Source organism: Chroicocephalus ridibundus, chromosome 4 (genome assembly GCF_963924245.1).
Source record: "Chroicocephalus ridibundus chromosome 4, bChrRid1.1, whole genome shotgun sequence".
Classification (NCBI taxonomy): domain Eukaryota; kingdom Metazoa; phylum Chordata; class Aves; order Charadriiformes; family Laridae; genus Chroicocephalus; species Chroicocephalus ridibundus.
In genome coordinates, this window is record NC_086287.1 from 18,921,741 (window position 1) to 18,942,507 (window position 20,767).

At 42.4% G+C, this 20,767-nt stretch overlaps 1 protein-coding gene across 3 annotated transcripts in view; it reads left to right on the forward strand.

The window, feature by feature from the left end:
- MOB2 (MOB kinase activator 2) overlaps window positions 1-20,767 on the forward strand; it is a 120,281-nt gene that overhangs the window by 78,954 nt on the left and 20,560 nt on the right. The window contains exon 1 of one of the 3 annotated variants that reach the window (XM_063332952.1): window positions 8,483-8,727. The exons of the other annotated variants lie outside the window; for them this stretch is intronic. Within the exon in view, the coding sequence (XP_063189022.1) occupies window positions 8,618-8,727 (110 nt within the window). The 5' untranslated portion in view covers window positions 8,483-8,617. Of the gene's footprint in view, window positions 1-8,482; window positions 8,728-20,767 lie in introns of those variants that run through there. 3 annotated transcript variants of the gene reach the window in all.

Sequence of the window (20,767 nt, forward strand, 5' to 3'; positions counted from 1 at the left end):
TTTCAAATCTTTTTTAGAGCAGAATGTCAAAAGAGAAAGGTTCACGTACTCTGTATTGGAGGACATTTGCTTGATGCATATAACGTACTTTCAAAGAGCAGAAGTAGCTCAAGGTGTGGGATGAATACATATTCTAGTATTTGCTTTCACCTCCCCAATAAGAAGCCTAGAAAAATGCTAAAATACTTCAGGTACTGTGTATCACTGAATTTAAATAAAATTTGATACACGGTTATATTGCTTTAGAGAGGGGCTCTATTTCAGTCACACCTCAGAGGAAGTAGCAGCAGAGTTGGACTTTTGAGAAGTCCGGAGTTGTCCTTCCCCTCCCTCTTCTATTATTACATAGTATTTGTCTCTCCTCTGGCAGTCGCCTGCCTGAGCATCCTCACAGTAACGCCGCAACTTCAGGGCCTTTGCCTAGTCATGAAGCAGTTTTCATCAAGCATTTGAAAAAGGCGTCTTCACTCTGTTCATGGTAATGGTATTTTTCAGTATCTAAGTAAGAACAGTATGACATTATCACCCATTGCTCCTAGTCTTAATACACGTTGCTATGGACAAAGTCCTGAAAGCAAGTATTCAAAACAAGGCATGCAAAATGTTATAGTAATTTCTCCTTTTTTTTTTTTTTGGCTGTGGAATTTAGGTTTCTGTCCAGTACCTTAAGTGTTACTTTTTTGTGCTTGAGAGCAGGCAAGGCTAATTTTCTTATTGCATTACTAAAACATGACAAATGGCAATCTTGTCTAGCCAGAAAGGCAAAGCTCTTCTGTCAGCAGTGCTTTTCTTTGTTTCCTCGTAAATAAACATCCGTTCAAGAGTTGTAATGGACTATGGGGGAAAAGGTGTAAATCTAGCCTTAGAACAATTTCTGGGCATAATTTTAAGCAAGACAGCATCACAAAAGTAAACAAACAAAACCAACAATCCTATGTATACAACTGAATAAGGAACTGGAATCCACCAGTTCCTTATTGAACTAGACCAGTGTGCTTCCAGCATATGTTAGTGCCATACCTGAAAAAAGCGCATGGTAGTCTTAACCTTAAATGGTATTATCCTGCCACTTTTTGTCCAAATCTGCCCACAATTTCTGGGAGAGGGTTGATCTCAAGATCATACGGTCAAGTTGGGTTTTGTAAGATGCTTGAAGTTTTATACCATTGAAGTGTAAGATTCAAATCAAGCGGGTAAGTGCATGCACTTAAGCCATTTTCTTCACCAGAAAATCAAAGCATGAGAAGTGGCTATATTTTTGTAACGAATTTTAGGAAAATTACAAGCAGGTTACTTATGCTGTGCAGTTTGTGTGTCTGTGCCTACGTAAGTGGATATCTGACGTGCAGCAGAGCTCTCACACAGGCAAGACTGGCAAGTGCAGCAGAGACCCTGCTGTGAGGGTATTATGGGTTCTTGCGTGTAGTATCTTGACTATAACCAAGTGTCAAGAATTGTCCTATAAAATTTCAACTTTTTCTTTTCCAGTACATTGACAAATCTCTCATTTAACACAGTGAAAAAGAACTGTTAATGTTTTCAAATAGCTCAAGATGCTTAGTCAGCGGTACGTTAGATTTGAGGATTCCTCAAAGGTGAGATCTTGATGCTTTTCTTCCACGACTGTTTGAAATGCAGACGTGTAGCTTCATCAGAGGAGAGTCCCTGTGACAAGCTACTTGTTCATGTCTTTCTGTAGCCCTGTGTCCATCCCCAGTGCAGGCCTTTACACGCACACTGGCCAAACAGGTTTGACTTCAGAGCTGTGAAGTGGCCCCTCCTCTGGGCTGAGCTGCCGCAATGCAAACACTACTTAGGCAGGTCTGCAAGGCTGAACGACTTGCTGGCAATTGTGTCATCTGTTTCATAAGTTTGAATTATTTCAGGTTTTAAGTTAGGTACTTTATGGCATCATTTGCATGGCAGAAGCTGTTACTGGCCTCCTGTCCCTCTGATCTGTGCTGGGCCTGTGAGGTATTAAGAAATCAAATTAACTGGGATGTAGCATGTGTGTTTTGAGTTGTATGTGGAATGCAAACGTGCGCTGGTCTGGGTGTGAACCAAGTTAATTTTGTGACTTCTGGATTTTGTGGTCCTGCTCTTTAGAAGTAGTAGCTAAGGAATTATTCTGTAAGTGCCAGGAATTACAATGAATAGTTTCCTCTGTTTAATCTTACATAATGTAAGCTGTGTGTCTTATATTTTGTAATGCGTGCCTGGAGAAAAATCTCCTAGAATAAATTTCACACTTAATTCATTAATTGTTTTTCCCTCATACTGTCATCTAAACGTGATGTTACCAGATAAAATAATTTGCTGTACTGAAATGAAGCCATTCTTAGCACAAAGAAGGAGGGAAACTTGTATTTCCTTAGTGGCTCTCCATCTGTCTGGGAAAACTCTGCAAGTTCACTCCCAGCATCTCCCCTTTTTCCTTCTGTGCCTTTCCCACCCAAGCATAGATAGTCCTGCCCAATAACAGTGCTGACACAGATACCCTCCTTTCCTGTGCTGATTACACCTTTGACTCCTTAGTCTAGAGCTTGGTGCCAATTTGCAATTAGAGTTTTGTTTTCCATGCCGTATTTACCTAAGCCTGTGAAAACAGTAGTCGCGTTGTAAAACTTACAGGGAGAGTTCTGTATATACGTAGCAAGTAGCTCTGAATATGTTAAATAATCCCTGGGGAGCACTTCTTAGCCAAGTTTTAGAAGTTTTACTCTTTATATGGAGCTTGAGGTCCAGCATATTTGGGGGAGGGAAGGAAAAGAACAGGAGTCTTTCATTTTAGCTTTTCTGTATGAAATGCATATTGCACTAATGCTTCCCTGGAGTGCAGCCTAGTTAAACTTCAAAATTAGGGCAAGAAAAAAAAAACAAGGAATGGTAAAATGTGAGATGAAATTCTCACTTGTGTTATCTCTAGGAAGGAACTAACAGTGGCTGCAGTGGTATAAATTAAGCATCTCAATCTTTACAGTACACCCCGTGTGGGCACCCCATGCAGCCTATCAGCAGGTACTCTGCTTAATAAGACTTCTTCCGCCGGCTTAATTTGTGAGATGCATGTGTCGAAAGACATCCTTTTGGGCACTCAGAATGATAAATGCATTAGCTTCACTGGCACATCTTCACTGGCACATCTTCACTTGTTTGTGTTTTCTTCTCTCCTCATCCCCCACTGAAAAAAAAAAAAAGAGATTTCATCCTCTCCAAGATGGATGTTGCCTGTCACTTGAGCTGCAGTGTCACCTGGAGCTATTGCTAAGCTTTTGCCCAGCAAACTTTGTCTATATAGAAGACGGTTTTATGAGGGTGATAGATTTGAGCTGTTTATTTGCAAATATTTTCCAGTTTATTTTTCTTTTAGATAGTAGTGCCAAGCATATTGTTTTGCAAACTAGAAAGAGGAAAACTCTCTGCCTCCTGAGGCTGTGTCATGTGTTTTATTATTTTGGAATGAACTACATAAGAAAGGTACTGTATAGGGACTGCTTCATCTGTCACTGAAATAGGGTGCTATGGTATACAACACCTTAGTAAAGAACCTTTTCAGTTGAAAGCTGCAGAAACTTTAAGCAGAATGCAGTAATCTTGGAACTTGCCTGGGATTCAGAATAAAAACTTGTAAAAGCAGAAATTATTTTTATAACTTTGCTAAGCTTTCATGGATACTACAAGCTAAGGTCTGAATCTGATGTTTCTCTCCAACTCCACAGCCATTCATTGACTCAAAATCTACTGGCCACAAACTCACCTGGAACAGCCGCTCAGGAAACAAGAGTCCTGCCAGTGTGTGTTTTGCAGAGGGCTTCTGTCACTCGAGGTGGGATGACTCAGGAGGACTGATTGAAATGCAGGCGACAAAAATCAACTCTGCCCTCTATTTCACATCACTCCTCCACGTAGAGTCTGAATGTGACCATCCCATCCTTTCTTAATAGTTCTTGGGTACTTGTTCAGTGCTGGTAGAGTTGAACATCTCCCACTGAGCTGACGCTATTGCTGCTTCCTTCAACACATTCATGTTCTTCAGCTCTCATCTATACGCACTTCTTGATGAACCTGGCTTAACTTGACATTGCAGAGGATTTCAGAACAATAGATGTGCCTACACACATGCCAGAAATCCAGTACCTTTGAGATCACGATTTCTCTGTTTGGTTTATACAGCATTCACTTTCTTTTTTCTTCGTTTGTTTTTTTTTTTTAAGTAAAGTGATACTTGATGAACCCTTCGTTCTTCTCATTTTGTGCATCCCTTCCAAAATGCTGTAATACAAACTCTTTGGAGTACCTGGTGAAGCTTTCCTGATATTTTGAGGTATTTTGCTGTTCTTGCTGCAATTGATTGTTTGTTTCTCATGTTATGGATTAGGTGAGAATATCGTGTACCCGTTTTCTTTCTGCCTATAGCAGAAAAAGAACCCCACAGTGCTGATGAATCCAAAGGTGGTGGTTGCAGGATAGACACTGAATTCTTGTTACCAGAGCTTTCAACACAGCAGCAAATGTAGGCATGTTGTCACTTACAAATGTGCTGCTTTTAAGCTCAGTCTTTTATGTACAAATTTTCGGCAACGTGTGTGGCTGCTGTTGATAAGGCTTGTATCACAACGCTCTGTGTGGTCAGGAAGACCAGTCTCTCCTGCTATTATCTCAAGTGCAGAGCTGAAAGTACACCCTTGAAATCTTTTATTTCCCCTTCACTATGACCTCCTCCAAACTACTTTTTGAGACTGAGACAACTTTGACTTCAGCCTGTCTTCTGTCCAAAATTCATGCCTTTACTGTCTGTGCAGAGCCGAGCGGATCATGATGTCTTTGTTGCTGTGTGAGGATGACAAAATGGAGAGCAAATATAATCTCAGTATAAATACTGCTTAGAGGCAAGCTGAAGGATAAAACATATTGCTGATTTTAAGTGGTTCCCGAGACCTGGGGATGCAGGTCTCTGAGGTAACTTTACTTGAGATTACTGTGAGGTAACTGGAAAGGGTGCTTGGCTAGGTGGTAGCAGGGCACACTAAAGGTAAACAAAAGGGCTAATTAGCTGGCAGAATTGAAACACGGTATGTCAGGCAGGGACACACAATAAACTTCAGTTTAATTTAAAACAGAACTTTACAATCTGATGTTACAATGCCTCATTTCTAAACATATAAATGCTGAATTGTACCTTGATCAAAATAATGGTTATGATTATTTTTTCCTGACGTTGTTTGCTTGTCTGGGTTGCTATGACTTGCTTTCTTTGCCAAACCTCTGGGTACTAGTATACATCCCTGTGGTGGTTGCTTTACACGTAATTTTTATGGAACCCTAAAAGGGGCAAATAAATATGTAATTGTGTAACTGCTGCTTATAACATCATTATAAATACAAAGCATTATTCATAAAACTTATAAATACCATTCCTTGGCTTGGTGGTTGGATCAATGTAGAAAACTTTCTCAGTGTACTATGAGCTCGTATAGTCATGTGCGAGTGCTGGGAAATGGGGTTCCCCTCGTCCCAGCATACTGGTTTGTGCCCTTACTCTGTGCCACTGGTGATGTTACTGTTTTGCTGATGTGTAGGACCGATAAAAGCCATTGAGCTTTTGGTAGGTCCATTCCCAGATATTTCTGTTAACGTTTTAGTGATGATTTCAATACACAGCTCTGTGATCTTTCAAGCCTGGCTGGTGGGTACGGGTTAGGCTAGAAGCAGTTTGTCCCTGCTGAAGCACACTTGTGCTAAGGTCGGATCCAACAGTTGTTACCTCCAGAGGCTGCTCTTGAGGAAAAAAGTGAAAAAAGAAACTACAAATGGATGTAAATAGGCAGGATATCGGATGGCTGCAAGACACTCTGAGGAAGTGCGGGTATGCAGCCTTCAGAATATGCACACATAGAGATCAGACCAATGCTGCGTTCAAACAAATACATTGCTTTTAGATCGAGTACCGCTCTTTCTGGATACAGCAGCTTTCAAGTAAACCCATTTATGTCTGCACGTGCTCTAAATCTTAAACTGTGAGAATCCATACTGTACATGCGTTTTAAATTACTTAAGTTAATGGCACATAAATAAAGTGTACGTGCGTAAATGTGCTTCCTATAATAACCTTGGTTCGTTTTTATTATTTTGGAGCATTTAAAATTGACTTTGAGATGCTGGGTTTTCCCACAACTTGCCTAAAAGACGGTACTATGGGTAAACTGTAGTGTGTGGTTGATACAAAAAGGGGATACTGCTTGAATGAAGGAAAACCGATAGGTGGAAGAAAGGCTGGAAAGGCTGCTGTGGAGATGTACGGTTGAGGAAAGGGAAAGGAAGGCACCAGTTTGATGCAGAAGCTAACAGAATACAGAAGTGGGTCATTTTTCTGGGTCAAAGTAAAAAGGTATCAGGTTTAAAAATTTTATTTCAGTTGGTCTATCAGTTTTAACAGCAGAGCATCAGTTCCTAACCAGTGTGAGATCGTTGAAGCTCCATCTCTGAAGAGTGAATGTTTAGCCGTCAGAGTCATGGAGAGGGCAGCTTTCCTAACACAACTGTAACACCACAGAGCTGTATTTATTTTGGTTTGACCCCTGGATTTTTCTTTAATTTACTTTGGATAGACGGACTTTTAATAAGACTTAAGCTGCTTTATATCACAGCCTTGTTGTTTTTAGGGTGGTTTTTTAACAAACAGAATTCTCTCTGTGCAGATTTCACTGGTGAACGACACGGAGGCAGCTGCCCTCTTGGCAGGTGTCCTTCCTCCATTTGCCAGGACTGTTGCTTTTTAATGTTACTGTGACAAGTTTCTGTTACTTGGGGAAAAGATTGAGTGGGCATCAGGCCTTTCAAGGGTTGGATAATCTGTGTGAAGCGCTGAGTGTAAAGCTGGGCTGTGTTCAGCTGCAGGCTTCCTGTGTGCTATCAGTGAAGTCATTAGAACTCCCATCTTAAGCGGAGAGTGGGAATAAAAATACCTCCGGCTTCACAAGGGTGCGGAGGTCTAACTTGGACGTGCAACTAAAAGACATCCTGGTCTAGTGGGAGGTGTCCCTGCCCATGGCAGGGGTTGGAACTAGATGATCTTTAAGGTCCCTTCCAACCCGAACCATTCTATGACTGACAAACACCGTGCCTGGGTAGGTGCTTTGGGACTGAGGGCAGCAGGTTATTCCTCTGAGTTCCGCTGAGTGGCTGCGGCTTCTTGGGTTTGTGCAAAGAGCAGCCACCTTCCCACCCGCTTCGACTAAGTGATGGCAGCAATGGTGTGATTTGTGCCAGGTTTAATTCAAGTCTGTTGGCCTTCTGTTTACAAGGGAAGGTGCCTGTTTAGTAGATGAACTGGAGTGCTCGGCAATACCTGTCTGGGGAACTGCCCCTTCTCACTGCAGCCAGTGTTGCAGGTGTACGTAAAATGGCAAAACCACTGTAGAGGTGTCACGGGTCGGGCTTTAGTGTGTCAGAATAAGCGATGTCCTCAGGGCTTTGTGTTCTAGGTCGTGTTACGCCACACCCATCACATTTTTTGTTATTATTTGGCTCTACATGCTACATCAGCAAGCTGCGGGCACAGCTGCCTGTCCAAAAGGTGTCTGTGGAGGGATGGTTATGTGGTGTGGCAAAGGAGCTGGACATACAGCGCCTTTCTAAGGTCTGTTAGGAAAACTCACAGCAAAGTGTTTTCACCACACATTGCTAGTGTGTGACAATGGACCTTGTGTTTGGGGATGCTGCTTAATCATTTGTCCTCTGAGGACCATTACCCAGGTGCCTACCCTTGTGTCATAATGGCAAGGTGGCTCTTGCTGTTTATGGTTTTGCTCTTCTTCACCCTTCCTCTGTTTAAACCTCTCTGAAAAAGGTCTTGATGTCATAGCTGGGCTGACATTCGCTACATGAAACTGGCAGAACGTATCTAGTTCTGCTCTCAGGCAAGCCTGCGCCCATGTTTGTCACAGCATCCTGAGAAAGCAATGCAAAGCCTTGCTCGCAAAAGGTCTCGTTATTCCCATTTCTGACCAGGAGCCCAGTGTAGCCCCATTACGGATGGGGCTGTACTGCAGGGAGCAGCAGTGTGTTTGGCCATGTCCCACGGCATCACCATCCTTGCAAATCTACTTTGTCTTGCTTACTTTTTAGCTGACAGAAGAAGCGGCAGAGGATTTTATTATTCGATGGTGGTGCTTGCGTTGGACGGTGCTGTTTCGGTGGAGTCGCCAGGGCCGTGTGCTTCCTCCCTCCTGCCCCGCCGCTTGCAGACCTGCTCCAGCCCCGCAGCTCCTCGCAGCCTTTTCCTGAAGCGTGCTGTAAAGCGCTGCCCGCCGCCCAGGGCCCAGAGGGCTGGGTGATCCGGCCCCGGCCCCTCGCCGCGGCCTTCTCCGGCCTGGGAGGGCCGGGTCGGGGGCAGCCCCGGGCGGGGCGGGCGGAGGAGCCGCGGCGGCCGCCCGCCCCCAGCGCCGCTGCCCATTGGCGGCGCCGGGCGGGGGCCGGGCCGGGCCGGGCCGGGGCGCTCGGCGGGGCGGGCGGCCGCCGGCCGGGGAGAGCGGCGGAGAGCCCGGGCTCTGCCGCGGCCGCCGGCGTTCCCCCGCTCCGCTGGGCTCGGCTGCGCCGCGCTCCTCCCCGCCGTACCATGGTTGGGGATCACTGCAGCCTCCCCGGTGAACGGCCCGTCCTCGCCCAGAGTCCCAAACCCGGATTAAGCTGCAAAATGGTCCTGCAGGCGGTGGGCAAAGTGCTGCGGTAAGGACGGGGCCGGGGGGGGCTGCCCCGCGGGCGAGTGCGGGCGTGTGACCGGGGGGTTGCCCCGGGAGCGGCAGCGCGGCCCCGAGGGGAGCGAGAAGGCAGCTGGAGCCCAAGTTAAAAACCTGGCCCCGGTGCCTTGTTCTGCTCAGCCCCTCTCGCGTCTGGAGGAGGCAGGCTGCGTTTGGCTCCCTCTGGATCTCGTGTAGCAATCTGGGAGGGTGGAAGTTGGAATATCAATAGCTGCTTGGAGAAAAACATTTGTCCGCCCAAATGTTGCAGTCAAGTTTTGTTTGCGCTCCCTGAGAACTAATTTTCCAGGACGTAAGCAGACAGTGAAGGTCCCGACTTCCCTGAATAAGGAGTCCGACCAAGACACTACATATGCTCTGGCACATTTTCTACAGAAATGTCGTAAGAGGAGGGGAAAAAATTGCTCATGTAGCTCAGAAGGACTTGTGTGAACACTGAGACGTGTATGACTACTGAGACCAAAACCAGACTCTCTGGCAAAGGACGCACAGTAATTTGATTCGGAGGAGTTCTGACCCGTTCTGGTTTGCAGGGAAAAACGTCACCACAAATATTAGGACTAGCAGCCTTGCTCCTCAACAACCGCAGCTTTTTATTTTGGTTAAGTGTGTTCAGATATTTTTCTGGGATCTATGAAGAATAGCAGTGCTGCTCCAAAAAGAAGCCTTGTTCCTCCAGCGTAACTTTATTTGGCAAGCTCTGGTTTGTCCCTGTTTCCTACTATTGGTTGCCAGTTGTTAAATGTTTGTCAACAGAAACATTATCCCTCTCTTCCTCTGTTGACTCATGTCTCCTCTCTCCCCAAGCGAGTTTAAGGGAGCCATTTATTAATGCAGAGTGTTCTGATCACAAAGCGGCTGGGCTCTGGCTGTGACTTAAACTAGAAAAGTTCACTGGGCTTAAAGCAGTTTGGTGAGAAGAACTGCTTAGAGTTGCTCGTAAAGAAGTGCAGTGTTGCAGTACTTTTTGGTGGTTCTGGTATTATTTTTTTTTTCCCCCATTAAAAATACTTTCCTGTAGAAAACATTAGTTTAAGGAATTCGTGTTTCTTTTTCAGCTTTTCAACAAGTTTAACACCCCTTCTTTGCACTTTTTTTTTGGGGGGGGTGGTGGTGTCTATAATTCAATATGGTGTTACACAGCTGGTCATATCATAAAATCCTTTGGCCAGTGGCTTGCTATTCATGCTGTGAACCCTTTGAAGTTTTTGGTAGCTGTTCTATTGGCAGCTCTCCCAGATGTAAATAGATGGGTGCCTCTGTAGGGAAGAATTGCCAAACCTTTTGTTCAGCATCTATGGCAGTTTATTTTAAAGTATAGGTAACTTCCTGTGACCTAGCAGTGAAAACATGTATTTTTATGATTTGTTCAGTGCACACTTGCGAAAAGTGTAACGTAACCTCATCCTTTCTCCTCCAACTGGAATACGTGCAAAAATTGTGCATAATTTTATTTGCTTTTTTCTGAGGCTTATTTTCTACATATACTATAAAACTGTTGTGAAAGCAGGAAAAAGTTGTCATACGTGAAATATTTTGGGCTTGGGAATTAACAGCATAACTTTATTTTGCTAACCTATTACTAATGGGAGTGACTACTATTTTGCAGTACAGATTTTTTTTTTAATGTGTCTTTTCATTCTGGGTTATCTCCTTTTGCATCCAGTTAGAAAAGTTAAGTCCCAAGAACTTTCTGTAGATGCCAGGCTGGGTCTCATATTTCCCTTATTGGATATACTTCAGATGCCTTATCTGACTTCGTTGCTTCATCTTGCTTTCTTCAGTTTTTGTTCTGTAAACATAAACGCATCCTATGCTGCAGAGAGCTCAAGACAGCGTAAGAGCACAGGTACTAGCTAGGAGACTAAGTAAATACTAAGTCCAATCGAAGTTTCTTTATTGTGGAAATCAGCTATTAGTGCTTAAGAAAGTGTGGGCCCAGTGATGGTGAAAGAGGGAACCACATGGGACCTTGTTTAGGCCAAAAATGGTGGCTGTGGTGGGATTTCTTTGAACCTAGGCATCCACAGCTGGGCTTTGTCCACTTTGTTGTTGGCAGAGAAGAACAGGGAGCTTAAAGATGTGGTTGAATGCAGAGGTGCCATGCCAGCCCGATACAGAGTGACCAGCTCACTTGCTAGCACTTATGTTGTAGTCATGTGAACTTAGATGAATCCCACGTTACTGTCATGGTTTACCATGTATTTCAGAGCAAGTGGAGGACAAAGGGTATCAAATACCACTTTTAAGTCTGGCCGCCTGAAACACTGGTGGTTGAATTTTCTGTAGTCTATACAGAAGATTAATCAATACTAAACTTTAGATGAAGTAAATTTTCTTCTGTTGATCAGTCTGGCAAATAGCTTGGTGATGACATCAAAGGATATCTTGCTTCTGCGTAGCCTGGTGTTATGAACAGCCTACTGCATTTTAGGCTTTCTTCTCAGCCATAACTGGGAACCATCATCATCACCATTCCCTGCCAGCCCTGCACAGACTTGTAGAAATGGACAAGGGATAGAGTGCCCGTCTTCTCTCCAAATTGCCCTCCGCTTCTGTCTGTCTCCTGGTTGTGAATTCTAAAGCTCCGTTGTTTAATCAGTATAACTTTCCTCCATAGCAAACTTGTGCGTTATTTACACGAGTTCTAGGTACTTAAAAGTAACTCACTCTCCTGAAGCTTTTAACATGCAAGTTGTTTCCATTAGTTAGTAGGTCCAAGTAGGTCCAAGTAGCTCCTAGTTGCTGGGTGCCAAATAGTGTCTGTCCCACTAGTAATAACAGCTGCCAAAGGAAAAATCAGTACAGGGAGGAAACAAGGAGGTGGAAGTGGAGGGAAGGAAAAAGGCATCACAAGAAGAAGTGGCAGCAGCTCTGATAACCTGAGAAGAGTTAAAAGAGCGTGGGGAAAGACAACTGAACCAGAAAGGGAGAAAAATGTAACAAAAGCAACAGATGTGCTCTCAGCCTTTCTAATTAATTTTTTATGAAAGCTACTGTTAGGTTTATTACTCTTTTAAATTATTAGTGATTCAGCTATGAAGAACTCTAGAGATGCTTGTATCTTTCATCATATGGGTTAATAAACTGTGTTTAACACTTCAGGGATGGGGCCAAGGCTACACACTTGTAATGATTAAAAAAACTTAAAATACCATTAGGAAAGTGTCATCTCCCCTTTAAATCCAACATAGCATTGCTGAGATTAAGTTGTGTGTATTCCTTAGCATAGTGTTTAATTAGGGCTTTTGTTTCACTTCAGATGTTTTTGAAATATGTTAACGTCATTTTTCTCCTCTCCTGTAATGAATTGTGTAATTATTTAGCCCATGGTTAGGGAGGGGAAAAAAACAAAATGGATGCAGTCTTTTTTGTTGTTGTTTTATTTTCTAAAAGTTGGTGGTTCTGGAGAGAGGTGGAAGGGGAAAGGGAAAAAAGTAAAATGAAAAAACATGGAATATTATTCTATTCTTTAATATTATTCAATTAATTGTTCAATTTTTTTGTGAAGCAGCTGACTACTGCTAGCTTCCTTGCAGAGGTGTGCTTTTTACTGGCCTCAAGCAGCACAAGTGGAAGGAAGACTCAGCTACATGAGAGATGTCCCCTCTTTGGTCCCAGCAGGTAACTGAGCTGGCCACAAGTGTTCTTCAGAGCCGCGTGCTGATGACTTCAGGACACAGTGTTCACTGCCTGCACCAGTGCTTGAATCCCAATTCAGATGCTGGAGCGCGGCTCAGAACTGCAGAGCGTTTGCTGTGCCGTGCCACTGTGGGTCCTGCACGGGTGATTTTCAGAGACTACTCTTCATGCTGCTTCATAGTCAGTGCAGGTTTGGGTTTTTTTGGTTTGGTTTTTTTTTTTTAAGTCTCCAGTGAAACAGAGTCCTTCTAGGATAGCTGACTAATAATTGGTGATGTGGAGTCAGGAAAGAGGAATAATGGTGGGATACAGAGTTGTGATGCCATTGTGTAATGCCTTCTGATAAAGTACAGTATGGTTTACGTGTACGCATAGTCCAGGATGAGTGTGGGAATAGACAACTGAAAATTTCTCTTTCTCCTAAGAGCCTCCCTTCTTAAAGCAATGTGCAGGGGTTCATTTGGATACCAATCAAAAAATCAACCAACCGACCCCACTCTTCTTGGGTAGGTGTGGCATTGGCGTTATTAACAAAGTAGAATTTTTACAGGTACTTTTGAAGAGTGTAGTAATTTGTTTTCAATGATAGTGTGTTCTCCAGTCAGCTAAATTAGCAAGTTTGTGTTGGCATCCTGGATGGTGCTATATGTTTTTACATCCAGCACTTACAAATTTTTGGAAAATTAAATTTGTACTATTCCTCACATAATTCATAGCAAGATTAGAAATAAACCAGGTTAATTCTGACATTGGATTCTGGTTTTTAAGTGATCATGCAAAGTTGTCTTAAATGTGTTCATGAAACGGGACATGGGTGGGTAGAAGTGGGGCGTGTTGATGTGGCTGCTGGCACCACTTGACTCTCATTGCTGAAGATAGTTGTCTGTGATGGCTTGTGTGTTATCGACAGGACCAAAGCAAATGTTTAAAAAAAAAAAATAAATCAACTTGTTTTATCCTTATTTAGGCAGAAACATTTTTCAATAATTTAGTCAGGTCTACAGTATTAGAACGTAATTAGGAAGAGCCGCCTTTAACATTAGCTAATCTGATTAATGCCTGGGGACAGGCAGAAGAGAAGGCAGGGAGGGCAGTGTGCAGGGAAGGGGCTTATAGGCAAAATGCTCTTCAGAACCATGTCAGCTATTTTTATCCTGTTCTTTTTCTTTTGCCCTCCCACAACTTTCCATTGTACCAAAATAGTTCAAAATGTTTATGGTTCAGGGCAACTGACATCGCTAATTGTCATGCTGTGTCTTGCTGAATATTTCTGTAACAGGAGCTGATTCCTTGTTCAATGACAGCCTTTTGGGATTCTCACCCAGCTCCTCAGAAAGGACCAATGACACTATGGGGCAGTAACATCTTGTGCTTTAGCAAGCTGTGACCAGGCAGGAGGGGCTTTGTGGTAGCTCTTCTGTGCGTATGAAAGCACAGCTGTGCTTTTGGAGACTGTTCTTTGATGCGAGTGTCCTGTCCTCAGGGCAGAGCAGGTTGCAGTGGCATTGCCAGCCTAGTGGACTCGTCCAGCTGGGATGTGCCCTTGGAAGAGCATCTCTCCCTGCTCGCACGGGTGGGTGTTCTCCAGCATACATAGGTAGCAAACTGTCTTCTGGTGGTGGCTGCAAAACTTGTAGTGCTCTGCTTGACGTTCAGCCCTGCTATGAGCTGTCAGATACTTCTGTCAAAGCCATTTAACAACCTGGTCTGCTCCTGAAGCTCAGGACTCGATGCTGTGTCTCACTAGTGGTCCAGTGCGCCATGCATTCCTCCCTGTCTTTGTGATAGTTGTCCATTTGTTCACTTTTCATTTGCCACAGGAGTGTCATGACCCTGGTGCATTTATGAAAGTTGGCAAACCATGTATGATACACTAACTTCATGAAGAAGTCAGTGTCAGAGGTATTTATAACATCGAGCTGTATTTTGGTTACGTGTTCTACATCCTGTGAAGCGATAGCCAGAGGGAGAGGACTGCTGAAATTCTTCTTTGTGTTGAAATAACCCTGGGAGGTGTCTCCAGAGCTAGTATAGGAAGGGCACTTGCCCCAAGGTTTAACAGCATTTTCCTCTGTTGTATGGGCAAAAGTCTGCTTCTTTTTTCTGAAGATCCCTCCTGGACACTTTAAGAATAGATTTGATTGTAATCTCAGACTTCTGAAATTATTCACCCTTCTTTTATCTTGTTTCCTTGGTATGCATCTGTTTTATTATAGGATTTGCTCCAGATTTTAGCGGCTTGTTTCTGCCTGGAAGATGGTTTCGGTTTATATACGTGCAAAGTATGAGCATGCAACATTCATCCTTCTGGGAGTTGACTACAATTCCTGGTTGGCCTCTTTGCTTCCTGTGTTGTAATAGCCCATTTTTCTGGTGCTGCCCTTTATGGAGAAAATACCTACTTCACAATTAATTTCTATCTGATGGTTTCTGGTATCTCAAACCATCTGTGCACTCCAAGGTCTTCACCCAAGTAGGTTTGTAGGAAAAAAAAATAATCTTCTGTAGAAGAGCTTTTTGCTTTCCATTCTTGATGATCTCTGCTGAAGAGATGTGTTAGGAATGTGGTCTTCCACCGGTTGGTGCCCTGTCTCTGAGATGGCTAAGACAAAATGTATCCCTTCTCCTATCATAAATCTTTGTGAATACACCAAAACTGAGTTCTTTTGCTGAGAGGATTTTCTAATCCTTTTTCTTAATTCCTGGTTCTGTGGAGCTCAACAGAATCTTAAGTAAGACTTCAGCAGATTGCTGTTAGAGAAGATGAGATGATGGTTTTCTTTTCTTTTAAGAGCTGCTAGCACTTAGTCTCTGGAAAGAAATGGATGTATGGATTAACCCCTTCTTCCAGCTTTCTGAAGAAAAAACACTTCTTGGAGTTAATGGAGTCCAAGCTAGGTTGGTTGAGCTTGTCAGAAAATGCTGCTCTTTTAATTTTCCAAGTTGATTTCTGTCTGGTACTGAAATAAGTTTAGAAGTGCTTTTGCTCAGACAGCATGGGACTGGTGATAGCAGATGCTCCCCAGGTGAAAAGAACATTGTGGATGCCTGTGCAATTCCTTTTATTTTTAAAAAAGGAAGAATCAGCAGTGAGCACAGCTGTCCTCAGAAAGGCAGGTAGTGACAGAATATTAAAACTCTTAGGACAGCTTAACACCTGAAAAAAATAATTCCAGCACACCATACAAAGTACATGGAGCTAATGAAGAAAGAAAGCTTGGGCTTCTTTATGGTGATCTATGAAAATTCACAGGGAGGAGAGATGACATTAGTCATCTTGGTAGCTCCGCTCACACTCCAGACACTTACCCAGATTTGCTCTTCAGTCCGATGTGACCACAGATCCCCGATTCAGACCACCAAAGCCTTACATGGGTAAGTGCTGACAATCAGCAGGATGCATTTGGCAAGACAGGGGAAAGGCAATTGAGATAAACTAGGTTTTGCTCATTCTTCATTATACAAAGTCTTCAGTTCTGATGTGACTGCCTTATTTCTTCAGTACAAACCTGTGCGGGGAAAAGATAAAGCTGGGGTCTTGAGACCACCATCTCAGGGGGACAGAGGGGAAACTGTATTCTGTCTCAACTGAAATATTTATTTTTCTGTTGTTTTTCAGTATACAAAGCTTTTTTCATATCTAGATACGTCATTCAAATACATGAAAAAGTTTAATTGGGGTGTGTGTGTTTTGTTTTGCACCCCCCCTTTGTTTTTAAATCCACACATCTTGTTTAGGAGTCGAGCTAACTAATCTGTTAAATGATTTCAGTTACAAGCTTTTTGAGAAGGATTCCTATTGATTTTTAAGTAGAGACTTATGAATACCGAGAAGTAACTGGATCACCCAACAGTGAAATGAAACTACTCCCTTGAGAGAGGCTTCTTTACTAGTTAGGGACCATCTTTCATTTCTTCTCAGTGAAACTGCTAGCGCGGCTATGTGTGACTGGTATGGTTACATCTCTGCAAAACCAGTATGGACTGTGGGTCGCTGCCAGGAATTGAAACAGGGCTTCTCAGGTGAGCAATGCAGCCTGTGTTTGAAGAGAGGTAGCTGGTCATAACCGTCCCTTCTTTTGAGGTGTGATGTTGAGTTGCAAAAGCCAGTGCAAAAGCGTGACTGCACAAAAGGAAGAATCTTAGATGTTGGTCTCTGCTTATGTGAGCTGATTAATTGCAAATCCACATGAACAGTTAAAGGTGTTGCTTGTCATTTGCACGTGCAGCCAAGGGAATGAAACAAATTCAGCACACAGCTATGCATCTAATTTTAATATTTATTTTTGAAAATTACTAGTCTTCCTTAACCAATTTCTTGGCTGTGCTTTCAGCATTTAATTAAGGAATGAATTTATACTTCAGCAAGCCCTTGGAGGTAATGCTACAAGTTTGAATATATCTATGTTTTGGGGATTTTCTGATTGCTAATGAATTGGTATGCATTTGTAAAGGTGCTTCTACTTAAGCTTTTTGGTCTCCCTTGGTGCACCCTGAAAAGTAATAAATTAGGGTTGGGAATCACTGCTGTCTCATGAGCTAATTAACAGTGGCTGATCTAACTGTACCAGTAATTAAATTATTATCCACCCTACTATTTTTTTCAATCAGTCATTCAAATATTCTTTACTTTGACCCATGATTCTATAGAGTTTGTATTTTAAATTGAGATTTTTCTTCCTCTAATGTACAGAAAGCAAAACTTCAAAGTGCTGTTTTCTAGGAAATACTGAAATCAGCCATGTGCTATTGAGGACAAAACTGAACAAAGCACATTGCATCATTCTGTTGCACAGTTTAAAAATTAACTACATGGTTAGATTAGTGAATGTTTTGTATCTACCATTTGTTAATGAAAGTTACCTAATTAAGATAATGCTTTGATTCTTTTTACCTTCAACTCTCTCTTACCCTGTGAGGAGACACAGTTTGTGCCTTCTAACTATGGATTTCAGGTTTTTTGTTTAACAAGATAGTTCATACTAAGACCGAAAGGCACCATTTCTCATCATAGGATCTGATCTAAGGCATGCCAGGAGAGGTGGGACATCCCTGAACTAACTTTGCTTTAAATTAAGGCCAAAATACTAAGAAAGGGAAAAGATCCATTTGGGATTTTCAGAACTGCCATTGAGAGAGAACTAACCTTGACCGATGGTCATTTCTAGTAAATAAATATCTTTCCTAATTAAAATGCTGTAGTTAAAGTGTAAGAGATGAGTGTGTGGAGCTTGATACAGAGGCTGAAAACTTCAGGTGGGGCTGCTTCTTCACATAGGTGTTTCTTTGCCCAACCTGTTCAATAACTAATGACTGGGTAGGTAATTGAATTCCTCACAGCTGTGTGTTTCAATGCAACAAGATGCACATGTGTGTGCTAGTACAAATGCTTTAAAAGTGAGTTTACAGGTGCAGGCATGCAAAACTGCTTATGAATAGTAAAAACAACAGTTTTTTCCCATGCTATATATCTAATTCAGTTTATATTGTTTACTGAAGCTCCTACAAAAAAGCTAAGATGTTTGAATAGCTATGTTGTTACTAGTGTTTCTATGTAGACTCTCAGTTCTGGTAAGCCCTAGCACTATTCTGTCCTACTAAACCACACTTTTTAGATGTAAAGCAGACGGTGTTTATGTGAAGGATTCAGCTGTTGAAGTCCTGCCTACTGTGTGATTACATATAGATGACGTTTTCAAAGGTGGGAACTCTGGTAGCGAGGCAGGTGATGAATTCGTTTTCACTCTCTTCCCAACAAAAATAATTTACCCTTCCAATGCGAGACCCTTTTTGTGCCTAAATAGTTGTAATTTGCCCAGTCCTGCCAGAAGTAAAAAAGACAGTCCTTTACTGTTTCTTGCCTCTGGGGAGCTGAGGAGACAACAACTATGACTGTGCTCAGCTGCAAGCTGACATGTTGCACCATGTTGAAAAATATTTATCTATTGAGAGCACAGACTCTGGGAGTGAGTATTCTCATTAACTGTTTGGGGACTGTCATGCAGTCCACATTGCCTTCTTTCATACTACACAGCATAGTTACAAAATATATTTTAAAACCTTTTTGTAGACTTCTAAAAGTTGAGAATTGTAAAATTCAGACTACAAGTACATTAGGTATTATATGTACCTGTCAATAATATGTGGGTAAGGTGGTGAGCTTGACCTGCATATCTAATGTATTGCCTTTGTTGCAGGCTTTCTTTAGACTATAGTGGTACTTAAAACTAGTTAGTATTGTTAGATAAATGTTTTTAGCTGTACAAAGAGAGCTTGCAAGGCAAAAAGGCAGTGAGGAAACTAAAACGCTTCTTGCAAAGACAAACCTGTCTGCACCCTGGTAGTCTCTGAGCAGAGTAGACTGTCTGCGTTTGTACATCTTGGGCTGTATAGCAAGAAGTCTGCTGAAGCCAGGTTGCCATGGTGAAATAATTCCCAGCAGTTAAAGCACAGCTCTATCCCGAAGAGCAACACTGTGCAAGCGGTGTTGTGAAATCCCCTATTTACGAGGCCATGAGATTTCCAAATCAAATTTGCTCTGTTTTGAAATAAAAAGATAGCGTTGCAATCTGCCAGCTCTACAGACTGGGTTGGAAGATAACAAATAGTGTCTTCAGTGGTTTATGTGCTTTGGTGGTGAACTCCCTCTCCACAAAGGTGGACCAAAGTGTACTGCATGTGCTCTTCTAGAAAGATAACAGGGCTGCATCAGAATAACCAGGAGGAGCAGCTGCTGCCAGAACTTGAATTTAATCATGATGCAGAAGTCAAAATAACTCTGTGTGTTCCAGTAGAAGATTACAGGATAATAAATAAATAAACCACTGCTTAAGTTAATAGATATGTCTGAAAACACACAGGAAATAGATATGTTAATTAAGACATTTCTGTGTTTTTATTGCAGTACACTTACATTTTCTTTCAGTTTGCATAGTCTAAAAACCTTGAAAGAGAGAAATGGACTTTTTTGCCAATTATGTTCTTTTTAGTTTTTACTTGTTCTTTGCAAGCAGTTTTTCTGGTCTCCAAAATTTCAAATCATGAGTTGAAAAAACACTGTTCTGAATATTATAATAATAAATCTGGCAGGCCTATATTTGCCTTCCTTGATGTGAAAAACGTGTTAAAAGCCACCCCAAAACTTACTTGCTTTCAAATCTTGGTGCAGATCACTTGTTCTCGTGGCTCTGTAGTGCGGGAGATCTCCCCACTGCAGCATGCAGCATCTCTAACAGCACCAGGCTCGGTATCTCTGCCGTTGTCTGCTCTCTGTTGAGAGCCACTTTTCTCCTTTGCCTGTGTGTTTTAATTAAAAAAAAAAAAAAAAAAAAAAAAGGTATACTATAGACCTCTGCCTTGGACTGAAATGTTTTCCAGTATAGAGAAAAAACTCTCTCTGCTGACTTTAAAAGGCCAATTCAGATAGAAACATTTACATGTGCAGATATCCTTGGCTAGGTGAAATGAATCCTGTTCATACTGTCCAGCTGCAGTATGGGAGTACATTGAACAATGCAGGATGATGAGGAAGCATTTGTGTTGCTAGAATACAAATGACATTTTTCCTCTAAGGGAGGCAAAGATCCAGGAGCATCCTTATCTTGGTGTTGTGTATGGCCTGATGGGTTTGGAGTGAGTGTGCCTGGGGACTAAAATGAGCTGCATGTTAACAAGACAAATCCCAGAACTCCAGTAATGTCTGGGCAGAGAAGCCCTGGAGAGTTAGCGTAGCATGGCCTCTCCTGTCCCTTTGTGCCCTGCACCAGGGTCTGCTCTGAGAGTGCCGTTCTAGGGGAGGAGGAGTTGCAAGCAGGGGAGAATATACTATGAAACACCTTCTTAAGCAGGGATTGCCCTCTTTCTGCTCAGCTTTTGGCTTCCTTTGTCAGACAGCCAGAGTTCACCTACATTTGGAAACTGAAAAACAACAAAACCAAACCCAAGAACCACCACCCCATGTCCGTCACAGGCTTGGGACTTGGGCACCTATGGTGCAGTGTTCTGCTGTATGGTTTGTTCTAAGCATTGGATAAATTAATTGTTGCAGCACTTAATCTGTGACCTACTGAATCTCTCTTACCACAGACCTAATTTGGCTCCACGTAGAGCTCTTGAAAATAAACATTAGGAAAGATTTGTGTCCTTTTTTTTCCCTAATCCCCAAATTACCAAAAATCTGGACTGTAGTAAATAGGTTAAGAAAAGAACCTTGCTGAGGCTTCGTGTTGGCACCTCCTGGTTTGGATATAAGAGGTTTTTAGCATGAAAGTAGAAGAGAACATTTCAAAATGAAGAACAGGGTATTTACTTGGGTAAGGTAATCTTCTGTGTTTCTACTAGTGAATGGTTCCTTTTAAATTGCATCA